This window comes from Ornithorhynchus anatinus, chromosome 12 (genome assembly GCF_004115215.2).
Source record: "Ornithorhynchus anatinus isolate Pmale09 chromosome 12, mOrnAna1.pri.v4, whole genome shotgun sequence".
NCBI classification, from domain to species: Eukaryota; Metazoa; Chordata; class Mammalia; order Monotremata; family Ornithorhynchidae; genus Ornithorhynchus; species Ornithorhynchus anatinus.
In genome coordinates, this window is record NC_041739.1 from 20,097,589 (window position 1) to 20,119,170 (window position 21,582).

Below are 21,582 nucleotides of genomic sequence, written 5' to 3' on the forward strand. Positions count from 1 at the left end.
GCAAACATCATGACTTTGCAGTGATAATGCTCCACGATGCTCTCATTAGTACCAGTGAGAAAGTTTCTTTCAATTCATTTGGCTTGACTTCTGTGGCTCTGCTCAGCATTACCTAAATGCAACATGAAACCAGATAGTAGGGGAGGAAATGTGCTTTAGAAAAAAAAATATTTTTGTCAATACATGCACCAAGGATCTTAAAATATATAGATAAGCAAAGTGGAATTCTCTGTCACACCCACTGTTGGCAATAGAAGGTTAGAGGGAAGGGGCTGGAAGGAGAGAAAGGACCTTAATTGAACATATATGGCCTGAAGCTAGCGCTGAACAAAAAAGAAGGGGAAAGAGGCTACAGGCTGAGGAGAGGCCCTCTGAAAGATTGGGTAGGCTGAAAAAGGAGGTTCTGTGGGGCCACGAAGACTGACAATTAGCAGAGGATAAAAGACCAACAGAAACATAAAACAGAGGGTTGCAGACGAGGACAAAGCCAAGATCTTAAATTCCCTGCAAATTCTTTGCAAGTTTTGGCTAGTTGTGTATTTTCTAAAACTTCTTTAAATATATGTTGGAGGAAACTGTAAAAATAAGCTGTTAGGATTTATTAGAATGCTTGATTTGAAAAAATTTAACAATGAAACATGCACATATAAGCTTAACTCAACTTAGCCAACTTTATTGCAAAACAACTTATGACCATGGTATTTTCTTTTAATACAAAAGGAAGAACAAATACATTTTGAACTTTATCCACATTAATACCTGAAAAAATAAAATATAGGTTATGATTTATACATCAATAACAATTCACCAAATTTAGCCAGGCAACATTAAATGAGATATGTACAGTTAAATACAAATGCTGAAGACTGCTGGGCATTTTAGTCTATGTAGTCAAAGTCTTCTGGAATTCCAAAGTTTTTATCAATTTTATTCTCTTCAAATCCAAATTTCTTTTTGGCCCAAGATTTTATTGCAAATATATTATCTGTGAAGATACAGAGAAATATTTCAAAGAAAAAAGTCACAACATTCCACAACATAGTTTGCTGCGGTTCTCGCTTCTTCAGACATAGTTTGATCATTCAGAGGGTGCCAAAATAAACAGGTAGTTGCCAAGTTGTTTTCCTTCACTGAATCAATTAGTAACATGATAACAGTTCTTTAGGGGGGAATTATAAATACTATTACAAACAGAGGAGCAGAGTAGCCTAGGGGATAAAGCAGGGACCTGAGAGTCAGAAGGACCTGGGTTCTAATCCTGACTCTGCCACTTGTCTGCTGGGTGATCATGGGCAAGTCACAACTTTTCTGTGCTACAGTTACCTCATCTGCGAAATGGGGATTAAATCTGCAAGCCCTAAGGGGGATAAGGACTGTGTGCAATCTGATTATCTTGCATCTACCCCAGTGCTTAGTAGAGTACACGGTATGGTAAGCACTTAACAAATACCATAAAACCCCCCACAAACCACCCCGCCCCAAAGCAAATGAACTATCAAAATCAATTTAAATAATATTTTCTCATTTTAAAGTTCAACATTAATTTCTTAGTAGCTTTTTTTTTTTTTAACAGTCTAATAGGTCTTGCTGGAGGCACCTGCCAAGGGAGGCTGATGGGGAATTTGTGATAATATAGTAAGCACCCATGGAGAAAACAAGCCATTTTCCTGACCAAGTCTTTGGGACCTTGCAAAAATTTTAGGATGGAGTTATACCAGCGTGGTCGACCAAAAATTTTCAACAGGGGCACTTTTAAATATTTTAACGGCCATGGGCATTTGGCTGTTAAGCTGTTTTTTGCTAAGCCCTCTGGGCAGGTGAAAACTCAGACACCCAGCAAGACATGGAACAGCAGAAAGAGCAGCAACAGGTAGGAGGCACTTTGACATGCCAGCCCCACAAAACTTAAGTAAATATCGCCAGACACTATTTCCCCATCTCTAATTTCTTTTAACATCTGTCTCCCCTGTAAAGTGTAAGCTCTGTGTGAGCAAGGGCTGCATCTACCAACTCTGTCCTAGTGTATTTTCCCAAATGCTTAGTACAGTGCTCTGCACACCATAAACACTCAATAAATACCACTGCCTGACTGACTGAAGCATTTCTGCAGCTGCCCAGTGTCCATGCCTCTGCTGGAAGTCTGGCAAGTTGAGAGACCTCCAGGGGCAGTTTCCCGCCTCACATGCTTCTTTGCCTCTTCTGTGAAAATTTCTCCACACGCCCATGAAGGTGAATGTAGGCGCATGGGTAGGAAAAGGGAACTTCAGATTGTTACTTGAAGCTGCAGGGGATTTTTCTAAAAAAAAAAAGACCACAACCCTCTTATATCCAATACTCTTGTGCCCATTCAGCCGGCAGAGGGCTCTGATAGATTTTGAATATGTCCTCTCTTAAACAATGACATTTTCCTTTCAGTGGGTCATGGGATGAGACTAGGTATTGAAGGATAGGGTACTAAGGTTAGGAGTAAACAAAGTGTCATGACTAAAGAGAAGGCAGCTGAAGCAGCCAGGGAGCAAATGAGGAGGGCAGGCTTGACATTCACTCGCTTTCCAGTTCTGGCCACATCAACTTGACTTACTGCCCAAGAGAACTACTATGAGGCTGGTGATAATATTCATTGTGCTCTGTTGAAGCCCTCAACAGGCAAGATCCCAGATGGGTTTACAAGTCTGCTGATTCAGGTCGGATCACCCTCAGGCCACAGCAGAAGGAGTGGTGGCACTGTGACAGAGCTGCTGAGTGTCTGTTTCTCCTACATATCCGTCCAACCACTCTCAAAAATTTATAGACCCCTAAAAGTGTTTAGCCCTCACCTTTAATACTTTATCAAAATGAGGTTTTATGATGTGTAATAGATGCTTTGTTACATGCCATCCTGATAAAAGTATTTTGAAAAGGATGTAAACATCTTTTAGATATGGTTGAACTTGTAGTCATATTTCTAGCCAGAACTGGGAAAATGCATTGGTTTATTTTAATAAGCTTATAAGATAATTATTGACAGCTAAACATTCTTCAGCCTGGATAATATTTTGGTGACACTAAGTAGGAAAGAGCAAATTCAGCCTAAAAGCTAGGTAAACGGAGATTTTACTTCTGATAAAATGCCAGTGGTTGACACCATTTTTTTAAAAGCTGCCAAAGAATCTCAGTTTGTGGCAATTTGCTTCTTTTATCTCCATTATCTTCTTGTAACACATGTTTATATGGGGAGTATCAAGTTGTAACTACAAAATGGAAATACATGTTAGTAACTGCCAGAATGACTCTAAAAATATCTTCTCTCTCTGCTTTTTAATTCTTCCAGGGTCAAAAGACTTTTAAGAACTATTCAACTGTATCTCAAAAAGCCAACCAGGACATGAAAAATCTCTCCCTAAATTTAGGAACTTTTGGGGAAATTCATATCTGCTACTGTTTTTACCTTGTGATATGCTAGCCTTTTTCCTAAATCCAGTAATTCCTGCTTTCCAAATTTAAGTCGCCATTCAGTTATATTTTAACTATTTTTCTACTTCTATCTCACTAACTTATTTACACGGTTGCTGAACTATTAACCTTCTAATAATATTTGCTCTTCCATTTAACTGTAAAATACAAAGTATTTGACAAATTACAATGTTGGTATTTGTTAAGTGCTTACTATGTGCAGAGCACTGTTCTAAGCGCTGGAGTAGACACAGGGGAATCAGGTCGTCCCACGTGGGGCTCACAGTCTTCATCCCCATTTTACAGATGAGGGAACTGAGGCACAGAGAAGTGAAGTGACTTGCCCACAGTCACACAGCTGACCAGTGGCAGAGCCGGGATTCGAACTCATGACCTCTGACTCCAAAGCCCGTGCTCTTTCCACTGAGCCATGCTACTTCACCACCACCACATTTCAATGTGAAATACTTACCTTAATAATAAGACTTCTCAGTTTAATAGAATGCTAGAGGTTCATCAGTTTTATTTCCCTCTCCTGTAGGAGCTGTGGGCTGGTGAAAGCCCGCTGAGGACTGCCTGCCTTTGCCGACCCTTTTGTGTCTTTACGAGTCTTTGCTCACTCTCTCCACCATTTAAGGGTGGTGTAGCTATGTAACAACAGAGTGTCTGAACCACCACCCTAGCTGTTTGGCCTTAAAAGGGGGTAGGCAACCCAGATTTTGACCAGGTGGCTGACTCATTCCTCAGACACAGCAGACTCCAGCCTGGCAGCGGCTGGAGGATCTGGGAGGGTCGGAGGGAGCTCTCTTCCCCTCCCTGTCCTGGAAGGGCATGTTGCTAGCCCTGAATACAAATGGAACAAATAAAATCAGAGGCTTTAGTTTAAAACTACATATACTGTCCCAATGCCATTAAGTAATTAAATTGTACGTATACCAGTCCATCTGTTGGCCGCTTCCTTGGCTACAATGTTTGCTTGACCTGGAAAAAAAAAGTAGACATGCTTCACCATTTATTTTGATGTCCATAAATGTTTGTGGATACATAGATCGACATCACTAGACAGTTGCAAAGACCCCATAGCCTTGTGAAAGGGATAATGTAAAAATGGCCAAGACCACAGATGAAGCTTACCAAGTTCGGCAATATACTTTTAGAAAGCATTTCCGATTGCCCTTTTCATACAGTATTATCAAGAACACTGAAACAAAAGCCACCCTGAGCTGCAGGGATCATTTGGACAGGCATTAGGCGAATGGCCTTAACAGCTCTGGAGTTACCGGGCTCTCTTGGGGCTCGCAGCTGAACTGAATTCCACTGCTATCTTGGAGAACGCTCCCAAAATGGCTTCACCTTCTCTCCAGCGAGAAAGTCTGGAGGTGACTGTGCAACAACCCTGGAGGGAACATTTCAAGAGTGTTGGCACACAGTGGGAAGTCAAATAAATACTACTGATGGTTGTTGCCTGATGAGCCACCATGGTTATATCGAGACATTTTAACACCTGGGACACAGCCAGGCCCCGCACTGGTTGCGGTGTTAAGCAGCGTGTTCAGCACTGGGAGGTTGGAGAGCAGGAGGGGAGAGGTGCCACGCTTGCTGAATTGCTACTGTGGCCCTGCTCTTGGCTAGCAGACCTAGATGGCACTCCTTATCACTGAAGAAACCCCCATCTCCACATCCACTGACCCATGAATAAAAGGTCTTTGAAATACAGGAAAGAAATTCAGTCTCCCGAGGCATTCCCCGGTTAAATTAAAATGGGGTCTGGCTACCCACCTAAACTCATAAAAACCCAAGCATAGCGATGCAACAGACTATCAGTAAACAAATCACTCCAAAGAAACTACCAAACAGCCAAACAGTGACATGCAATATTTGTTTTACATTTAGATTTATTCACTTTTAAAGGTTTAGAAATCTGTTAGTCTGCATCTGTTCCCTTTGTTAAATTTATGCTCGAGTAAATTGCCTAGATACCATGAGTGCTTGACTACTTAACATTTCATAACTAGATTGATCATTATTTCAAAATATATCTGCTTCAATATTCTTCAAAAACTTTCTATGAGAACTGGTTTTGGAAGAGTTTATTAGTTTTCTCTCCCCACTGAAATGAATGCCAAGTTATTCCTATTAATTCTCACACCTTCACATTCCTTGATTATTCCCAAACCTCTTGCCAGTACTTGCCTAAGTATATTAATATTCAACTGTCAACACAAACCATATAATATTTACCTACCTCTAGGGCTTATTGAGAAACCAGTATAAGGTAAAGTACCCAGCCTACAAGGATACAGAGGCTACTGTTCCATCAGCAGATTAATTGTTACAGTTTGTTGCTGGCTCAGAAAATGAAATGTTTTACTCTGAATGCTTTGAAGGATGATGATGATTATGATTTTTGCCAAGCACTCTACATAGTGCTGAGGTGGATACAAGCAAATGGGGTTGGACACAGTCCCTGTCCCATGTGGAGCTCACACACTCAATCACCATTTTACAGATGAGGTAACTGAGGCACAGAGAAGTAAAGTGACAAGATCACCCAGCAGACAAATGGTAGAGCCGGGATTAGAACCCATGACTTTCTGACTCCCAGGCTCATGCTCTATTTACTACATCATGCTGCTTCCCTGGACTTTCATATCCTGCTTAAAAAAACAAAAAACAAAAACAAAAAACCCAAAACAAACCATGATCTAGTATTCTAGCGATGAGTTCATTTCAGTGAGTTAGAGACCAATAAAGGACTCTCAGAGATTCTGGGGGGTCCTTAGCCATCCCTCTCACTGTTCCCCTGGATTTGTGCATCATCCACCTCTTTCTTGAGTACTTCTGGAATAGTGGATGTGATTCAATGATAGACGGATGTTTGGGGAAGGAGAGAATGTATAAATGCATTTAAAAGACAAGTTCTGGCAATGATGATAAATTTTTAATTTGAAAATACTTGAAAGTACACAGCCATAGTTTATGTTGGCATATACAAATTACATGAAATCACAGGAAAATGTTCTCATGGCCCTTCTGATTTATATCCTGCTAAGGTAGTGTGTGTTCATTCAACATGGACCTAACCGCCCATTGTCTACATTTTAAGCAAGGCATATGAATATTGGGATTGACATTCAAATCACTACAGTACTCCATCAAAAAGCTCTCAGGAAGTTGACTCCAATCCTAGCAATTAAAATTCAAGGAGAGATGTTGGAGTCACTATCAAAATATCAGACTGATGAAAAAGTGACAGGGGGTGAAGACTAGAATTGGACAGGTTTCCAAAGCTAATAGGTAAGGAAGCCAATAATTTACATCTTTTTAGTTCTGACAGGAAACTCTCGGGTCTTGAAAGAGATCTGTAAGAGTGACATTCATAGTTGTGCCCCAAAACCTGTGGGGGCAATTGCCTCCATCACCCCAGTGGAGATAGGATTTATGGCTTTAAACATACAACTGAGGCATTTGGATGAGTTAGATGTGAAACCCTACTTATGGTTTACCAGGCAGGTGTAATCACTACACTGCTGTATGGAGATGAAGTGTGAACCAGACGACAACTTAAAGGTGCTGGGAAATTTTGTTAGTGCTGCCAATGGAAGATTCTCCGGATCTAATGGGAAACAGACCTGTTAACTACAGAATCATAACATAGGAAGAGTGGGAAGGAATCGAGATTTGTTCCAGGCCCTTCCCTTGAGGGAGATGAATAACAATCATCCAGGACCGATTGTTGTCTATTCTTCTCTTAAAGATGGTTGAAGGAAATAGATTCCACCACCTTCTTTGTTAGCCCATTCTTCCTTTTACCCATCCAAAATCTCTCCTGCCTTTTTGCAAACCCATTTCCCCCTTTGGAGTCAGTGATGTAAATGAGGAATAACCATTTCCACTGAAAATCCTTCATATTCCTGAAAACCTAACAATTCCTTAACCCAATGCCTGAAGCTTTCCTCCAAGTATTTATTTTTTTCTCCTTTTATTTGTTTTTGTGAAAAGGATGCAAAAGAAATCCTCTTTGCTTGATTTTTCACATCCTTTTAAAGACTGGGAAAATGAACTGGGAATTGCACTCTCTCAAGGGCATCCCTTATCAGGTGAATGCTTCAAGTCCTGAGGCAGAATCAAACCCCAGATGTACTCAAAATGCCTGTTTCTAGGTCCCCAAAGCATCTTATATATTTCCAATTAGGCCAATGATGTAACCAAGAGAAAACTGTTTCAAATAAAGTGATAATGTATCCACAAGGAGTCAGGATTTGTGAAGCTTCATTCTCGCACAGGGACACACTCTGGCACTTAGATATTATTGGTTCGTTGATTAGCATTCCAATCTCCAGCTTAACCTCAATCTCAAAGGTGTTTTTTTCCCCAAAAATCTTCGACTAAGTATCTTCAAAAACAAAAAAGCATAGAGATTTCCAATCATAGGGCTAAGGAGAAAGCATGGGTTATGGGCAGTTTTAAGGAAGATACAGGCAATAAGTTTGGCTCCAAAATATTGCTTTACTGCACAATCTTGAGCAAATAGCAATCTCTCTTTATTTAAATTGGCCTTGTGTCTGACCTGATCATCCTGTATCCATCCCAATGCTTAGCACTGCTTAGTACATAGTAAAACATAATAACTATTAAAATGTAACATATACTGGCTTCTTTAATCATGTAGGAAGGCTGAGGGTATAGCAGTAAATGCTTTAGCACTAAGGTACCTACCAGTGAGAGATGAGAATGTTTAAAATAAACAGACACAATGTGTCAGTTCAAAAAGCATTCAGAAGGCATCAAGGAGTAGGCAGAGAGAATACCCTTGATTACTGAAAGTACGATACAATAAAACCGTGGCTCAGAAAAAAGGGGATATGAGATTGGAAAAATAAAATATAAACAGGAATGTTTTTATGTAATATTAATTGCTATAGCTCTTAGCTGGTCCTCAGATCTGACATGGCAATCAGAGTGTTTTCAAGGACTCAAAGGAAACAGAATACAGACCAAATAGTAACTACACAATAATTTTTTTGTTGTTTAAAACTTACAGGACAAACTTAGAAGAAAATGAAAACGCTTTAAGAATGAAGGAGGATTGGTTTCTGCGAGGTGAAAAGTTACTGGCTATACATTAAGCACCTGGAGAGGTAGAATTATTCCTCCAGATCACTATCTAGTAAATGACTTCTCTAAGGGACTTTAGTACCCTATCAGTATAAGAACTAGGGCTAGGTGCATCCAAGAATTAATTTACTCATCCAATAGGCTATGATCCATTTGGTTCTATAAATCACCTAACTAGTCAATTTCATTTTATAAAGTGTTCAAAAGATTTCAAACACAGAAACTTTTTTTTTTAAGATAATGGAATGACTGGACAAATATTAAGGCTAGTATTTTCAAATAATGAATGCTGTAAATGAATTTACAGTAAATGCTGCTGGCAGGATTTACTCCAATTTCACCTATTAAAACTAATACATCAGATTAGGAAAAAGCACCAGTCTTTATTATTTCAAATTCCCTTACTACATCATAGAAGCAACTACTAAAGGTAATGCAGCTCTGCTATGGACTGGGGGGGGGCGGGGGGAGGAATAGTCTCAACTTCAAAAAATTAAAAAAAATTCAAAACTACAACGTGGTCTGATGGAGGCTAGTGTGAGGCAGGGCAGCTAAATTGTAATAGGTATTTTAGAAAATCCCATATAAGGCAGGAGAGCACAAAATGGATTCCAACTTAACTTTAGGACCAGGGAAAGTCTTAGGCCCTAAGGAAGAAGAGGCTCAATGAGATGAACATTTTCCTCAATGAATCTAGAAAGTTAGCGTTATTCACAGGGCCACCATGTGGTATCAGGCTACCTTTAAACATTACTAGTGCAAAAAAACCTCTGACAACTTGAAGCTTTCCTTACATGCTACACACCAGCTGAGTGTGTGACATTAGCAATCGTTTATCGATGACTACAAACACTTTCACATTCATCCTGAGTGGCCCACAGCTTTTCTGCTAGCCAAACAATGGGTGGGCAGAAAGAGTTGGGGAAACAGCACAAATCCTAATGTTAACGGGAACAAGGTATGAAAGTCAGGGTGGCTAGATATGCCCAAATGTAGAAGTGACCAACCCTGTCATAAATCATAAAGTATTTGCTTAACATGAAAACTTCTTGTGTTATAAAGCTACCAAATTACACGCTCCAAAGAAATTACTCTCATGGGTTCTAGAAAAGTCTACTCATTAAAAACAGCACAGACATACATCCCAGCAATTCAAATATATTTTCCAAATTGCTCAATGAAGAAACACTGAAACAGAAAATTTGAGAAATTTTGATTCATGGTTTCCAAGGCAATTTTAACACTGCTCCACGTACATATGTAGTTTGCGGTTTTGCATTATTTAAATCGTGTTTATATTAATAAAAAGGCAGAAATGTCAGTTTTCCAATCACAGTTGCTGGAGAACTATGGTTAAGTTTCTTAATTTTTTGTGCCTTTAAGCTAAGAGCACACAACCTTTTTATTTCAAAAAATGAGCAAATTATGCCCAAAATGAATGCATTTATATGCATTTGCTTAAGTCACTCAAAAGAAACCATTACATTGCTTTTCAGTTATGCACATTTCATTTAGCTCCCATCATATTTTGCATTAGCTCCACCCAGAGTGCTATCATGGGGTAAGGCACCTGGTGCCAATTAGGCTTAAAGTAACTATTTCCTGAGTCCCTCTTTCCCCTCAGTTTTAAAAACGCCGGAAGTATCTAGAAACACTAAGATTGTCAATTGATACTTTTATATTTTAACCTCTCAGCTCAATAACGCTCTACATATGTATTGGTGCAACATTTTGCAGATTTTCTTTTCAATTCACCTTTGTCTTTATATATATATATATATATATATATATATATATTATGAGGGCATCTGGGCTAAATGCTTCCTTCAAAGTCCTATGATATTAGGAATACCTGAATGGAATCAGAAGAGAGAAGGGTCCACCACACCTCTCTTGTATTCTCCTTCCCAAACCTAGTTATACCGAAACAGATAGGAGAATCACCCGAAAGCCTCTGGCTGTGGCCTGCTGACGGTTCTGGTTCCAAATCACATGCAGGGTAGGACAACTGGGAAGTATACCCATAGAAGGCATGTTCGCTTCTCTACTGCCCCACTTAGAAAAGATCCCAGGCCGAGGAAAGGCTTGAGTGTAGCAGTTCGCTAGAACTGGGTAAAACACATACTTCCTTTCTACCAAATAGGCCCTGGGAATCCTAGTATGCATTTAGAGTGGCCCTGGACACCCCTTCATTTTTCTTCAAACTCAGCTCATTTACTTGAGGTGATAAAATTGAAGGAATTGATCTGAGACAACTTAAGTCAATCACTAACATTTCTGAACTGTCATGCAGAGAACATTAGAAAAATAAGAGCGATTGAAAATTAGATTCTGTACCAGCTTGGAATTTTCCAGGCAAGAAATAAAAGGGAAATGTCATACTTTGGACTGTAGGTGTAAGATGAAAGTATTCTTTTTGTATTTTGTATCTTTCCGAGATTACTCGAATTCTTTAATTAAAACATCTAATCCCTCTCAACACCAAATATTGGGATCTGAATTCTAAAATTCCAAATGTTTCAATATTTGTGGAATTCAGCACACAGCGAATATCCCACAGTACAAAAGTGAAAAAAGTGGCACAGAAGATCTCATTTCAGATTCAGTAGCCCACTGTGCTGCTTTTAAATAAAACTAAACATTCCTGGGCTTATTTATATCTACCAGGACTCTAAATTCAAGATGTTCATTTAAGCTTTTCTCTTGTTCAACTGATTCAAATAACTACACAAACTTACGGATTTCTTCCACCACGTCTGGGTCACATTCTCTGTATTTTTCGACTTCTGCCTTTAACTGTTCCCTTTGCTGCCGAAGTGAAGTAAGCTCCTTTGCTAGCATAGTACGTTCTTCCTGTATTTGACAATTTGGGAGTAACAACCATTACAAAGGAAACTCTGTGGTTGCAGTAATAAGGAAACAGATTACAGCACTCAGATTTTTAAGTTTTACCATACCATCAGAAGGGCAAAAGTCAGTGAAAATGATCCTGGTTCATAAGTACTTCCTCTCCAGGCAATTGTTCTTATTTTGTTTTCTCTAATTACGCCCCCTGAAATTTTGCCTTAGTTTTAGAGCAATCAATCAGTGACATTTATTAAGAGCTTACTGGTGTTCTGCACATGTACAATTTCTTGGGAGCATAGAGTAGTGTTGACAGACATGATCTCTGCCCTCAAGGAGTTTGCAATCTTGTTAGGGAGACAGACATTAAAACAAATTACTGGTAGAGGAAGCAAGAGAATATAAGGCTAGGCACATAAGTACCCTGGAGATGGGGGACGGATGAATATCAAAGTGCTTAGGGGGTATGGACCAATGTATCCAGATAAAGCAGAAGGGAGGAAAGATAGTGTGGAAAGATGAGAGTTTAGTCAGGGAAGGCTTTCTGGAGGAGATATTATTTTAGTAGGGCTTTCAAGGTCAGGAGAATGTTGGGATTATTTATTATTATCATTTTTTTTAAGTGCTTACTATGTATCAAGCACTGTTTTAAGTGCTGGGATAGATACAAATTAAACAGGTCAGACATAGTCCCTGTCCCACATGGGACTCACAGTCTAAGTAGGAGGAAATACAGGAATTAAATCACCATTTTATAGTTGAGAAAACTGAGCCACAGAGAAATGAAATGACTTGCCCAAGGTCACACAGCAGGCAAGTGACAGATGGAATCAGAATCCAGGTCCTTTGGCTTCCAGGCCCCTTTTCTTTCCACTAGACCATACTGCTTCTCATGGTCTGTGGGATATGGAGGGGGAGGAAGTTCCAGGCTGGGTCCAGGGGGGGGCGGGTTGACAGGGATGGGGCGAGAGAGGCTAGATCAAGGTGCAGTAAGTAGGGTTAGAGGTATGAAGTATGCAGGTTGGGTTGCAGAAGAGGAATGAGGTTAGCTAGGTGGGAGAGAGCTAGCTGAGTGCCTTAAAGGCTACGGTGTGGCATTTCTATTTAGTGAGGTGATGAATGGGCAGCTATAGGAGGTTTTTGAGGACCAAAACAATAGATTTGTATACACATGCAGAGATCGGAGGGAGGAGATAGGTTCACTTAGGGTGAATTGAGGATAGAGAGGCAGAGGGCAGGTACTTCTGAAGTTTGTGTCATGGAAGTAGGGTAAAAGTCTTCCCCAGAAGGGCTCCTGACCCTTGCCCAGTACTACTACTGTTGTTTTTCCTCAATCCAATGGCTTCCTGAAGGAGGAAACCCACAACAGAATGGATAGCACCTGAAAATCAGTTGGATTGCTAATCCATGTGTACACTTGGATCATATTTGAATAGAAATAGGTGTTGTTGGTTCCTGGAGTGTTAGAAAGAGGCAGGCAGAAAACGTATCTATTATATGGTACTCTCCAAAGTGCTTAGTACAGTGTCTGCACACAGTAAGCACTCAATAAATATGATTGACTGAATGACTGTCAGGTAAGGACCTGCTTAAACAGAAGTACTTACTGCCTTATGTAGAATAAAAACAAAATTCACTCACAGGCAGCAGCCTTCTTTCATTAGACTTTTAGAAGGTGTAATGCTCTGCCTCCACACTGATTTTGGTGCTCCTGTTACTAACAATTCTTACTGTTTATCCTTGCCAGATCTTGGGCCCCTGCTTTCTGCAGGAGATTTGTAAATACAGGATAAATGGAAAGTGTTTCTTAGTTCACCCTAGTTGGCAGTGTTTTCCAAAAGTGATCATTATAGAAAGGAAGAACAGCAGTGGATCTGGAATGAAAAGTACATTTTTCTTCCCTTTTTTATTCCACTTCATAGAACATTAAAATTTGGATTCAAAACATCTGTGACTATTCTTTTAAAATCATTTTGCATTTATATAAACCCATAAAGGGTGTTGATTACTTTCATTTAAAGTCAGTGCCAGAATATTGAAATATGTATTAAAATATATGATATTAAAAGAAAAATCCCAAAAAAACCCTGACCCAAAGCCCAACTTTAGAAATTTTCCAGAATTCTGACCTGGTAAACATTAATTTACTGTATCTGTGACATTACCTCTTCATAGAAATCAATCCATACTGGAAAATATTTTAATGCAGGTTATCTATCAGGGTCTGGCAAATGTCATATTTCTCCTCAGAACCATAACCACTAAGGAAACCAAAAATAAACTTACTGTGTCCTCACGGCCAATCTTTGCTTTCTCAATGCTTTGCTGAAGATTTTCTTTCTTTTGGTTCCCCTCAGAAAGCTAAAGGGGGGAAAGAAACAATCAAGACTTTGTTTGCTAAAGTCCATTTTTTCACTGAATCTGAATTAGGTGTAGTATGGGACAAGGAAAAATGCAATTTAATCACAGAAGATTTTAGAGACAATTCAAAATCAAATTTGAGCAGAACTGCATGGATTCCCTGAGTCAAAGGAACAGCTCCCAGTTTCCCCCACATTTCAGTCACCCCCACTTCTTTCAGTCTTTGTTTAACACTTTTTCTTATCTGACTTGAGAGGTTCTACTACTAGGTTATAACATCAAATTAAAATTTGGAAAAGCTTTATATTTGCCTTTGCCCTCACTATCACTTTTACCTTAAATCTCTTCTCCATCTCTCATAACATTATGACCCTAAAATGACCATGTATTTGCTAAAATCTGCTTTCCTCTCCATCCAAACTGCTACTATACTGATCCACACTTATTCTATCCTGCCTTGACTTCTGCATCAGCCTCCTCACTGACCTTCCTGCCTCCTCCCTCTTACCATTTCAGTCCACACTTCATTCTACCACCAGATTATTTTTCTTAAAAAAAGTTCAGTCCATGTTTCCCCACTCGTCAAAAACCTTCAGCAGTTTGCCCATCCATTTACACATCAAAAAGAAACTCCTTATCAGCTTCAAAGCATTCAATCTGCTCCCTCCTTCTACCTAACCTCAATGATTTACTACTTTACCCAGTCTAATGCCTCCAGAATTGTAACTCCTGTGGGCAGGGAAAGTGGCTGCCAACTCTGCTGTATTATACTCTCCCAAGTGCTAAGTACAGTACTCTGCATATAGTAAGTGCTCAATAAATACCATTGATGATAAGAATGATAAATAAAACAAAAACATTACTCTTCATGCTCTCAAATAAACCACTTTTGGAAACTATCTAATCAGAGATCCTCAGTCCTTGGAGCTAGTTAATCTTGTGTCCAAGACTTGTTTTCATGTAGATGAACAGAATTTAAGTAGTCAAGATACCACTGTTCAGTAAGTAGATAAGAAATTGAAACAGGAAATAGCTTAGAAGGCATCAGTGCAAAACTATCTCCCCAAGTGTGGCAAATTCATTAGCTTGGAACCTCCAACCAAATAAGAGAGCTAGATAATTGGAGAAAATTACCACACCCCTCCCTTCCCTCTTCCTTTTCTACAAGCCTATGAATCCCTCCTGGCCTTTTCCCCATAACTAAATCATTTCCAAATGCATTAAAACTCCCCACCCTTTAAGGTTGTTTTTTCCTTAAAAGTACTGGCAAAAACTTAAGAAGCAGGCACCTGAGTAAACTGAAGATCTTACGTTACCTTCCTTTAACTGAATACATAGACTTGTTCTTGTATTCACAGATGACTCTGCTGCTGGTGAAGTTTACCTAAATGAGCTTCAGTAAAGTTACCTATGGGTGCTCCAGTAAAACAAACCCCAAAGGAACATTAAATCGTTTGAAAAACAATTAACCATTGAACAAAATTAACCTTTCAAGTAGATGATTTTAACTGACTTTTAAAGGGTGACAGAGCAAAATTTGTTGGCTGGAAGAGGCTCTTGTGAAAGTAAAAACTAATATTTTTGAGAATTTAGTAATTCCACCTTGTGCTCTAGAAACTTTCCTCTTTTCTGAAGCACAAAATCAAATTAGCTAGTTACCTAGTTGTTGATTCTGATCCCACAACAAATACACACATCACTGGGGCCAAGGTGACAATATCAGATCAGATATGACTCTTCTGGAGAGCAAGCATCTCCAAGCAAAGGAAAAAAAATCCACTGGAATGACCAAGGTCCAAAACAAACACTACAATCATAATATCAATTTTAAATCTGACATAGCATTGAAACTTAGAAAACTCCATTTACACTGTTCCCGAAGGCAGGTATAGCATAGAGCCAACTCTGCTCTCCATGAGGGTGGGGTGTCCGTGTTGGTGTTTTGGCAGCCAGAACTCTCATAATGCTGAGACTGGAGCTGCAGAATGGCAGAAGATCCCGGAGCCACACACTGTCATTTAGGGCACTACACAGCTCTCTATCCTCTGCCTATGCTCTTTTTACAAGCAGCAGCTGCCCAAAGTGGGCAGCAGGAGAAGGCAGGTTTATTCTACCCCACCTTAATTACTGTATCAACCTCCTTGCTGACCTCCTTACCTCCTGTCTCTCCCCACTCCAGTCCATACTTCACTCTTCTGGCCAGATCATTTTCTTAGAAAAAGATTCAGGCCATGCTTCCCCACTCCTAGAGAAACTCCAATGGTTGCTCAACCACCTCTGCATCAAACAAAAACTCCTCACCATTGGCTTTAAAGCACTCAATCACCTTGCCCCCTCTTACTTCACCTCACTACTCTCCTACCCAGCCCTCATACTTCACTCCTCTAACGTTAACTTTTCACTGTATCTCAATCTCATCTAGGTCACCACTGACCTCTCGCCCATGTCCATGCCATGTAGAGAAGCAGCGTGGCTCAATGGAAAGAGCCTGGGCTTTGGAGTCAGAGGTCATGCGTTCAAATCCCAGCTCTGCCACTTGCCAGCTGTGTGACTGTGGGCAAGTCGCTTCACTTCTCTGTGCCTCAGTTACCTCATCTGTAAAATGGGGATGAAGTCTGTGAGCCCCACGTGGGACAACCTGATTCCCCCGTGTCTACCCCAGCGCTTAGAACAGTGCTCTGCACATAGTAAGCGCTTAACAAATACCATCATTATTATTATGTCCTCCCCCTGGCCTGGGACACCCTCCCTCCTCATACTCAACAATTACTCTCCCCCCTTTTCAAAGCCTTATTGAAGGCACATCTTTTCCAAGAAGCCTTCCCTGACTGAGCCCTCCTTTCCTCTTCTCCCCCTCTCTCTGCGATGCCCTGAATTGCTCCCTTTATTCATCCCCTCACCCCCAGCACTTATGTAAATAACTGCGATTTATTTATTTTTATTAATGTTTGTCTCCCCCTGTAGACTGTAAGCTCTCTGTGGGCAGGGAATGTGTCTGTGTCTGTTTATTGTTATATTGTACTCCCCCAAGTGTTTAATGCAGTAAGCACACAATAAATACAACTGACTGACTTGAGGTTTCCAGTGAAGCCACTTCTGGTTTATAGTAATAATAATTATTAAGCACTTACTATGTGCCAAGCACTGAGGTAGACACAAGGTGACCAGGTTGCCCCATGTGGGGCATACAGTTTCAATCACCATTTTACAGATGAGGGAACTGAGGCACAGAGAAGTAGAGTGACTTGCTCAAGGTCACACAGCAGACAAGAGGTGGTGCCGGGATTAGAACCCATGACCTTTTGACTCCCAGGCCGGTGCTCTAGCCACTATGCAACACTGCTTCGTTGGCAGTGCTACAGAGACCTCATTTCCTGTGCCCGCTAAATAAATAAAAGGGAGAACCCCGTCACCCCAAACCCATTAAATGTCGGGGCTTTACTGTGTTACCACTGCTAAATAAAAGAGTGTCAATTTATAAACAGAGTCTAAGTGTGAAAAGTCCCTCTGATCTAACTTTCATGCTAATTAAAATACCTCCTGCTTTCTACTTTTGCTCTCTATACTACTGCCAGATGAAAGGTTTTGCTCAAAAGGAAGAAGTGTATGTTTTACACTGTTTAACAAAATCTCAGTTTAAGTGAAAGTTGAAGGAGAAATGAGGGCAACAGGGAAGCAGCTGAGGAGAAAGGGAAACTTAACAACCCAAAGCCGATTTAAAGAGACAGAGAACTGGTAGAGAACTGGCACATTTATCAGAAAGTCAAACACAAATTTAACATTCACGCACCCACACCTAGATTTACACAAAATTCATATATAGACCTAGATCTGCAATCTCAAAATTGTAATTGATTGGCACTTTCAAAAAGTATTCCTACAATTCAAACTTTTCACTAATTAAGACTGGTTACACAGAACAAATTAATCAAGTTTTACTGTAATACATATATTTAAATTGAGAGCTAAGAATTTTGCAAATCAATCAATGGTATTTCTTGAGTGCTTAATATGTACAGAACACCATACTAAGCACTTGGGAGTACAATAAAACAGAATTAGCAGACATGGGTCTGTTATATTGCTATACTATACTCTCCAAGGACTTAATACAGTGCTCTGCACATAAAAAATGCTCAATAAATATGAATGACTGACACGATGCCTGCCCATAATGAGCTTACAGTCTCGAAGAAAGAAACGAGTTAATATTTTAAATGTAATTGTGGGCTATTTCAAATATATAGCTAAAATGGACAATCCTAGACATTATAAAGGAGAAGTACAGGTTATTCGAAAAAACTTACCCTAAAAAGTGAAAAAAAGCAAACTGTATGATAAAACTCTCATTGTTGAAATTCTGGGAATTTGTGCTTCATGGAGGGCAGCATTTTCAGTTTTGTCATCTTGAGGCCATTTAATAACACAGGTAAAGCAGAGACAGTAACCATCCCCAACGACCTTAACATACAAAAGTGATTTGGGTCAGCCCCAAACCATGGCCACACCCTACCTGGTTCTTAAAGTCATCCTATGTTGAAGGCCTGGCCAACCACCTTGCTCTAATTCTGAACCAGCTGCATATCACTTGGAATATCTCTACAATTCCTAACCTGGACACTGGACCTGACTCAAACCAAGGCCTCATATATTAGTCCCTGAGAGATTTCACAACTCTCTTCTTCTTATTTAGAAGCAGCATTGCCTAGTGTATAGAGCCCTGGATTGGGACTCAGAGGACCAAGGTTCTAATCCCGCTACTTGCCTACTGTGTCACAATTTCTCTGTCCCTCAATTCCCTTATCTGTAAAGTGGGATTAAGTCTGTGAGCCCCATATGGGACAGGAACTCTGTCCAACCCTATTTGCTTGTATCTATCCCAGAGCTTAGTACCATTTTTAAAACCAAAATGATTACTATTGTTATTACTGCAGTAAAGCTGGATTCTTTGCAGTAAGAGAACAAACCAAAGGCATGAGGCATAACATATGGCGGAATGCTACAAAAATAAAGATGGTTCCTACTAAAAATGAATCTTGTATTAGGGCAAAATACGCAAGGCAAGGGACTTATTGCAGGTATTGCTTCATTTTTTTTCTCTCAAATGGCATTTAAGCACTTACTATGTGTCATGCACTATTCTAAGTCCTGAGGTAGATTCAAATCTCAGAAACAGTTCATCTCCCACATGGGTGGTGCTCATAATCTAACTTGGAGGGAGAACTGGTGTTGAGTCCTCATTTCACCATTGAGGAAACTAAGGCACAGAGAAGCTAACTGACTTTCCCAAGGTCACACAGCAGGAAAGTGGTAGAGCTGGGATTAGAGAAGCAGCATGGCTCAGTGGAAAGAGCACGGGCTTCGGAGTCAGGGCTCATGAGTTCGAATCCCAGCTCTGCCACTTGTTGGCTGTGTGACTGTGGGCAAGTTACTTAACTTCTCTGTGCCTCAGTTCCCTCATCTGTAAAATGGGGATTAAGACTGTGAGCCCCACGTGGGACAACCCGATTCCCCTGTGTCTACCCCAGCGCTTAGAACAGTGCTCGGCACATAGTAAGCGCTTAACAAATACCAACATTATTATTATTATTATTATTAGAACCCAAGTCCTCTGACTCCTAAACCCGTGCTCTTTCCACTAGGCCACACTTCTTCCCCAGTGAAAAACCTATATATTATTTAGACGATGCTTACAAAGAATGTTTCCCTTTAATTAGAAAAAAAGCATATTTGTCTGAAGATTCATACATCTAATACAAAGTTTTCTTTTGTATAAACAATACGCCACCAATATATTTGACTTACAAATCATAGTCCAGAAAATATAATGCTAAGGTTCTTTAAATAACTAATGCATTGCTTAAAAGGAAATGACGTTTCCAACAGAAATTTAAAATGACTGTTTCAAGCTGCACAGGATGGGAGTTCTGGTTGCTTTCGGGAAATGACAGATTCCAAAGACATCAGATCCAAATGGAATGGAGGTTTCCATAGTAAGGTCGCTGTGGGCAGGGGAGCATTTAATACAGTGCTCTGCACACAGTATTGCTCAATAAATACGACTGATTGAAAGGAAAAGTATACAAATGACAGTGCACCAGAGATCTCCTTGTTGAAGAAAAAACTAGTCCAAGTCTTTTGTTTTTGCATTTGTCAAGGCACATTACTATTTGTTTTCACAAGCTGTGAACTGTCATGAAGTCAGTGGAGTTAAGTAATTTTGCAGGTCGGTTTAAAAAGTGAAATGCAACTAAAGTTCCGCAAAAACTGCTACTTGCACTACTTTTGCCAGAAGTGAAGGTGAGGCTTGGATTACAGGTGCTAGAAATTTGAAATGTTACACCATACAGTTTACAAAACAGCATGTTCTCATAGCTCCTTACCAGTGGCAGGCTAAAAGTAAGGTATGTTTTAACATCAAACCTGGAGGAGCCAAAGTTTAATTTAATATCTTCCCAAATACATTTCTTTTACCTTTCAATATTGGCATTTAAGATGTAGGCATTATGGATTAGGTGAGGTTGATCTAAATGACATAATATTGCCCCTTATACTTTGCCAATTTGTCCATTTTACTTAGCGTGTGCCATTTAATGTCTGTTTTGTTTGTATTTTCCAATTATAAACTGAAAAACTGTAGTCATAAAGAAATGAGAGGTAAACAGTTACTAAAGATGCATTTTTTCATAAAGTTAAAAGTTTAGGGTTTTTGCTTTCCAATGACCAGGATGTGGAGATTTTAAATGGAAACTGATTCCATAGGAATTCATCCACTATTATTTTCACATTAATAATAAATTACAATGGATGGCAAATTGAATTCCAAAAAATTTCAAAAATACAAATACAAGAAAACTTGCAGATGAAATTGAGAAAATAATATATTACAAACAAGGTGGTTGACAGAACAACTGAACAAATTATTTTTGATCACTTTTAATTTCAAAAAATCACTTAATCTAGTGTAGTGTATTTTTTCCAGAGTATAATATCCTTCATTACTGTCCCTTAGTGATACTACAGGATTAAACTGTTGAATTTAAAGGATAGAGTCTGTCGGGCAACGTTTTAGACTTTCAAAGCGAAGCTGAAAATACCGGTCCTAAAGGAGATGTGTTTTGGTTCTGCTAGAGTGATGAATTGTCATGGAGACTGCTCTCTTCTCTCTCAGAACTAATGGTTTTCTTTGGAGAAGAAAAAAATGGAATGTATCCAAATGGCTGTAGAAATAAACTCAGGGGCTTTTAACACTCCCTATCCACCATCCCGGCCTTTTTTCTTTATTATGACTATTTCAGAGAGCTTTTATTTCTATCAAGAGAAATCTCTTTAATTTTTGGCATCTTCACCTGTGATGATGTCTGCCCATTTTGGAAGTGTGTCTATTATTTTATTATGCAGCATGATTGAACACAATAGAGTGTTGTAGATGACAATAATTAGTTTATATCAAGCCTAGCTCTAATTTTTTTTTTAAATGACCACCTACAGCCTATAGGATTGAATTTGAGCCGAGATCTTATATGATATCTAAACTTCATCCTAAGTAGTTGGCTACAACTATTGTCCTTTTGTGCAGGAAGGCATTACTACGATCTGGTATCAAATTAAACCCATGATAACTAGGTTTTTCTACATGGTGCAGAGTGGACTACAGGCCAAAGCACTGTGCTATGTGTTGGGCTAGAGAGAAGATAACTGAATTAGACATCAGATCAGATACAGTGCCTGTCCCACAAGGGGCTCAGAATCTAAGAAGTAATGAGCGGGTATTATCAACCCAATTTTACAGAAAAAGAAACCAAGGCACAGAGATGTTAATTGACT

The 21,582-nt window shown here is 39.6% G+C and overlaps 1 protein-coding gene across 1 annotated transcript in view; it reads right to left on the minus strand.

The window, feature by feature from the left end:
• Window positions 1–647: 647 nt before the first annotated feature.
• Window positions 648–21,582, minus strand: part of MND1 (meiotic nuclear divisions 1) — a 50,708-nt gene continuing 29,773 nt past the window's right edge. Inside the window, exons 5-8 of the mRNA XM_029077175.2 lie at window positions 13,681–13,755; window positions 11,289–11,403; window positions 4,369–4,413; window positions 648–985 (exon numbers count right to left, since the gene is read on the minus strand). Coding sequence (XP_028933008.1) covers window positions 879–985; window positions 4,369–4,413; window positions 11,289–11,403; window positions 13,681–13,755 — 342 coding nt within the window. The 3' untranslated portion in view covers window positions 648–878. The remainder of the gene's footprint in view (window positions 986–4,368; window positions 4,414–11,288; window positions 11,404–13,680; window positions 13,756–21,582) is intronic.